Raw genomic sequence first — 6,131 nt, 5'->3', positions numbered from 1 at the left:
GCTTTGGTATTTGGCATCTTTTAGGTAGCTTTGGTAATTCATTTCAAAGCTCCTTCATGAGTAGTAAGGATGTAAAGTTTTATGAAGATATGCAAAGTTTGCAGTGGTATGGTTCTTAAGGAGAAATGCTCGATTATCATGGATAAATTTATGACTTTCTACTTACAGAAACTGTTTCATTGTTTACATTCATGTGGTTTGAATTTTTCTTTTGATTGGTGATATATGGCTTCCTTAGAGGCTTGCCACAGAACATCTTTGTTTGTAGCGTATGTTATTTCAATAGTAATTGATGATTAAGTAAATAGTTTATGAGCACCTTAACTTTCCATGCTGTTATTGTATTTTGAGCTCATTGTTCAATTTTCCTTTCCAGAAACTTGCTGTCATATATTTTTCCCACGATGATGATGATTGCAGCAGTTGGAATGCTCACAATCAGGGGCCTTAAGGAGCAAGGTCGCCTTGGACGATCTTTTGGTGCAGTCACAATACGTGATAAACCCCCATCAAATACTATACAAAAGATCATTGCTGTAAAAGATGCTATGCGTGATGTTGAGCATTATCTGCAGCAAATGAATGTCTCACTTCTCAAAATACGATCTATTTTGCTTTCTGGCCATCCACAGGTATTATATTATCTGATCTGTTAACGTGGGCAACCATTCTCCTCACCTTCCCATTCAAGTACATTCTTTCCTTTCTTCTCTTGGATATGTTCACACGGGAGCTCGAGTTTCAGAGAGAAATGGTTAAGAAATTCAAGAAATTTTTAAGGGAGCGGTGGCATGCAGTGCCTTGCCCTCCAGTAGCAGTTTTACCATTTGAAAATGAAGAATCAAGATCAGAAATGTACTTAAAGGAATTTAAGGACCAACCAAAATCACAAGGAAAACAGGGCAGTGGTAAGTCCTGATCGATAGTGATACTATTTTTAGGTTTTCTTATAGAAAATGTAAAGATGTAAATTTTGTTTCACTTTTTTAAAAAATAATAATAGAAAGCTAGTGTACTTGCGTTTCTGTCTTTGGATTTTTCGCATGCAATGTTTTTTAGTTTAGTTTTCAGTTTTGTCCTCAATGTGTCTCATGACTCATCAGCATAACATAGATGATGAAGAATTAGAGGATGATTTGGATGGCATTTGATTTAGATGAATATATGTATTTGATACAATGTTTTTAATTATACTTGACATTTTACCATGACTATGTATGGATTCACTACTATGGTTATGTAGGTTGATGAACATGATCTTAAATATGAAACTTCAAATCAATAGTATATTTTGAATTACTTCTATTTGGGGAAAATATTCAAATTGAATTGTTATTGCACAGGGAAAAAAAACTGCTAAAAAAAAAATTTGTCATATAAACAGTGGGAAATTAGCGACGGATTTTGTCCCTCTCTAACATTTATAAATTAGAGAGGGAACTTTACAGGAAGTTAGCGACGGAAAGCTACGTTCCGTCTTAAATAGCGGCGGAACAATCCGTCGCAAATAGCGACGTCATATATATTCCGTCGTAAATAGCGACGGAACCATCCGTCGCTAATAGCGACGGAAACATGCGTTAATCATGTAAACACATTAGCGACGGAAAAGTAATACGTTTGCGACGGTATATTTCCGTCGCTATTAGCGACGGATATCATATTCCGTCGTTAATTGTTTAGCTACGCCCTTTTGCACGGCGGATGCAGGTCCGTCGCTAAATGATTAGCGACGGATTTTTGCTTATTTAGCGACGGATTTTGCCCGTCGCTAAATAGCTTTTTTTTAGTAGTGAACATAGAAAATTGTGACTTCTTTCCTTGTTAAGTAACATCATTTTGAGATTTTAGATGACGAAATCCATATATATAGAGAGGTGATTGCAAAACTCTTCAGTCAAGTCATTTTAGCTCTCTATGTTTTCTTTCTGAATATCAGAGTCAATATTTAGCTAACCATGGTGCATCCAAGATTAGTGAAGAGGGCAAGACGCAAGAGAAGGCGCACTCATAAATTATCCTACTCCACCTCTTCCACAAAACAGCTTCCAAGTACCAACCCCGCCGCTGCCATTAATTTGCTTCCAAGAGACTTGTTAGTAGAGGTGATTGCAAAAGTGGCTTCAGGCTCCTTCATTGACCTTCACACCATCAAAACATGTTGCAAAGATTTTCTAGACGCTACAAATGATAGTTATGTTTGGCAAAGAGTTTCTTTGGACAAGTTTCCTTTAATCCACTGGTCTAATGACAAAGCTTCATGGTTCTTGAGTCGTTGTAGGGATTTTGGGAACATCGAAAGCTTGTTTAGAGAAGGTCTGCGAGAGTATTTTAATTATCCACATGAAAAGATGAATAGTCTTGAAATCTTGAAGATGGAGGCTCAAAAGGGTCACAAAGAAGCCAAATTTGTTTACGGTATGATTTTACTATGCTCCAAAAATGATGAGTTGAGAAAACAAGGACTCGAGAACATGCGTTTTCTGAGAAAGTCCAAGTGTAAGCTGCAGGAATAAAGTTAAGCGATTGTTGGACTCCATGTGGAAAAAAAATTCACCACTTGAGCGCAATCATATCCCTCTATGCCAGTTCAGGAGCACATGCAAAGGCTGGAGAGTGAAAAAGGGTGGATGGGTATTACTGAATGATGAGGATGATGATATTAGCTTGTGTGAGTATTGTAGATGGGACCATGAGTTGAAGTCTTTTTATCCATTGTTCAATGTTCATTAGTTATATAATTTCTTTAAATTGTATGATTTAGTTTTTGCTTTGCTTAGCGGTCTTCTCAGCCAACAAGATAATGAATTCTTTCAGAAGATTATGTGTTCTCTTATAATGTTTAGCTTCATCATAGTTTTTTTTTACCTTATACATGATATCAACTAAATAATTTTATTTCTACACTAAAGATTTTACTTTTCAAAAATTAATAAATTGGTTGTAGTAGTCAAAATTATTATTATGTAATTTTAAATTTAATATTATTAGAATATATATATAATTTTATTTTTATTTTTTGAATGATAGCTCAAGTGGTAAGAATTAAGGGACACGTGGGTTGGGTGCGGGAGGTCCAGGGATCAATCCCTAGAGGGTGCACGTTATCTTTCCGATGTACAAAAAAAATTGCTATTTGATAGTTGATATTTAATAATTGAGAGATATATTTTCTTTTTCTGATTCTTAATTATTTACTTGAATATATAATATTTTCATTTTAATAATTACTGTAATCATCTTTAAATCCATTAATATTTTTATTTAAATATAATACTTCAATGTCAAATTGTCTTTTTTATTTTCCTTCTATATTTTTATTTTCATAACCTTTAATAATTATCTATAACTATAAAAATCATCAATGGTAATGCCCCAATGGAACCATTATTAAATAATTTAAATCTAAATTTATTTTACACTAAAAATTTAATGAATTATCAAAATCGGAAAATAAAAATTAAATTTTCAATTTTTTAATTTAGAAATTAAGTTTCTACATTTTTTCATTTTTTACGGAAGAGTGTATAATAAATTTTTATTTGATTTTCTTCTATATTTTTATTAATTTTTGCCTTATGTTTTTATAACATTTAATTATAATTATTAATTTATGCAATGATTAATCAGTTTCCACGATAATGATGCATGCCATGGAACTATTATTAAATAATTTAAATTTTCATTTCTTAAATATTTTTCGTAATAAACTTACACTAAATAAATAATAAATTTTGAAAACCAAAACAATGCAACGGGCCATGTAAGTTTTACTTATAAATATATAGACAGAAAAAATAAAATTTTCATAACATAATGATTATTCAAAACTAAATATTTCTACTTTTTCCTGGGCGGATAATTACCATATATTGATAGTTTCTTTTTCCAGATATGTCTTCAAAATGAAGTGATTTTGTATTTGATTTTCATATTTTTTTTTTTGAAAATATTTCATATTCTTAGATTTAACGATTTAAGAGTTATACCGAAAAATGAAGGAAAAGTAAAGTTTCTCCATTTTCTTTCCTTTAAACGGAAGCAATTGTAATTGTCATCATTGTCTTATATTTTCCTTCTATGTTGCTATAAATGTTTGTCTTTTGTTTCCGTAAGCCTTAATAATAATTAAGGTGCTTGTTGTGTACCTTAAGTCCGGCTAAGGAGTGATATCTAAAATGAGTTGGCAAGTTAATAAAGACCTATGTATCACATGACTCGACAATTGTATTTCCTCAGTAATGTAGTTTAAGATTAAAGGCATCGATTCGATCAGTGTTAGGCCACTCCTTGATCGAAACCATGTCGCTCAAGATTAATGTTAGGGTTGAGATTCGCAGCAATCACTTCAAAGTCACAGTGGACAGAACAAAGTTTGCCGTAGGATAGTTAAATTGCTTAGCGGAGGAGAGACTATTGCACCAGAATTATAACTTCGAGAGTTATAATTTCAATTACCACATGTCATTACTCTATTGAACAGCTTAATGTGAGTATCCCACCAAAAAAAAAAATTACGAGTACCACAGAATTCACCTAATAGTAATAATTAATTTAAACCATGTTAACATCTTCTTTGCATGGCATGGAAATGCATATTATTAAAAAATAAAAATTTAAAATTTCAATTACTCTATTGTTTCTTTCTTTTTTATGCAAAAATGTCAAATTGTCTTTTTTATTGTTATTAGTGTTGCCATTTTGTTTCCATATATAACCTTTAAAAATACTTTCTTCATTCCTATTTAAAGACAATACACTTATTTAGTTTGTTCATGTTTTTTTTTCCTCTTTTCTTATTTCCTATTGTATTTCATTCCTTTGTATTGTTTTGGTTGGAGCACCCTTTTGCCTTTTAATACAACTCTTTAACTTATAAAAAAAAACACGTAACCAATTTTTTTTTGAAAACAAAATCATATATGGATATAATTGGCAAGAATGCAAACAAACCAAAAGGAAAATGGCCCACAAAGCCCACAAAAAAAAGACTAAAAGAGAAGTAAAAGAAAAAACAGCATTTGAATACAACTCCCACTTGGTTCTTTTTACCTTTTCGATGTACAAAAAAAAAATTGCGCTATCTAATTGGATTGTAATACTATGAAGGGCTGTCTCATCATAGCAATCATAATACATCACCATCGCTCTCTTCCTCTTCTTAACCATCACTCTCTTCCTCCGTACGTTTCACCATTTCTATCTTCCTCTTCCTGGTCATCCCTCGCATTCCCTCTCTTCACCATCCATCACATTCCTTTGCATTTGAAGTTGCTTCCTTCACTAAGCTGAGCTCATTTCCTTCATCTTTGGGGTGAATTTTTTTTTATTTTTCCCTTGTAGTCTTGGTGAAACTCTCTCTACGGCGAAGCTCTTGCAAAGACAAAGTTGCACCTTATATACTTGATATTAATTTCAAGTATAGTTCTGAAATATAATTTTCGATAGGTATTTTATTGTTCCATGAATTAGGATCTTGTAGGATAGTGTAGAAGTAGATGATTTACAACTACTTGATTTTAGTCTTCGGTAGGTATGCTTAGGTTTCGTAAACTAGATTTAGGTAGTGTTGTGTCAATAAGCTAATTTTTTTTTTGAAAGTCAATATGCTAAATTAATCTTTCTGATTCTGATTTCTAGATCTATAAAATCTTATTCATGAAACTATAATAGTTAGTGTTGTCAAAATAAATTATATTTAAATATAATACTTTAATATTTTAACAATAATTTTTGTACAATACACGTGTATTGCACGAGTTAAAATACTAGTTATAGACAAACTCGTGCAACGCACATCTAATACAATATAGTTACATTCAGTATTAAGTCCCTTTCAAAAAAAAAATATTAAGTCTATTCAATCTTATTTACAATTTTGGCTTAATCCTCAAATTAGTCAATGTCTTTGTCTCGCCGTCTGATCTAAGTCTCTCCCGGAAAAATTTGTGCAAAAGGTCCTTATCCATGTAAAACGTATGGAGTTCGTCCTCGCCGGAGCCCGGAGCTCTGACAAGTGATGAAATGACATGATGATTGTATTAATTAGTCCTACGTGAAATTAAGAAAAATAAAAAATTACACATTAGAAAAGTAAATTAATTAAAAACCCAAAATGATTATTTAACATA

General features: G+C 31.9%; 1 protein-coding gene across 1 annotated transcript; it reads left to right on the top strand.

Annotated features, from left to right (window-relative positions):
* The first annotated feature begins 1,958 nt into the window (after positions 1-1,958).
* On the top strand, positions 1,959-2,516 carry LOC130713088 (putative F-box protein At1g67623). Its single transcript, XM_057562889.1, has one exon. It carries the CDS (start codon positions 1,959-1,961, stop codon positions 2,514-2,516), a length of 558 nt encoding a protein of 185 aa, XP_057418872.1.
* The last annotated feature ends 3,615 nt before the right edge of the window (positions 2,517-6,131 follow it).

The sequence above is a fragment of the Lotus japonicus genome, chromosome 4 (genome assembly GCF_012489685.1).
Source record: "Lotus japonicus ecotype B-129 chromosome 4, LjGifu_v1.2".
Classification (NCBI taxonomy): Eukaryota; Viridiplantae; Streptophyta; class Magnoliopsida; order Fabales; family Fabaceae; genus Lotus; species Lotus japonicus.
This window is presented reverse-complemented; position numbering and strand designations above follow the sequence as displayed.

Excerpts from the sequence above, each read along its gene's own strand:
- LOC130713088 (XM_057562889.1), top strand. The coding sequence starts at position 1,959 with ATGGTGCATCCAAGATTAGTGAAGAGGGCAAGACGCAAGAGAAGGCGC.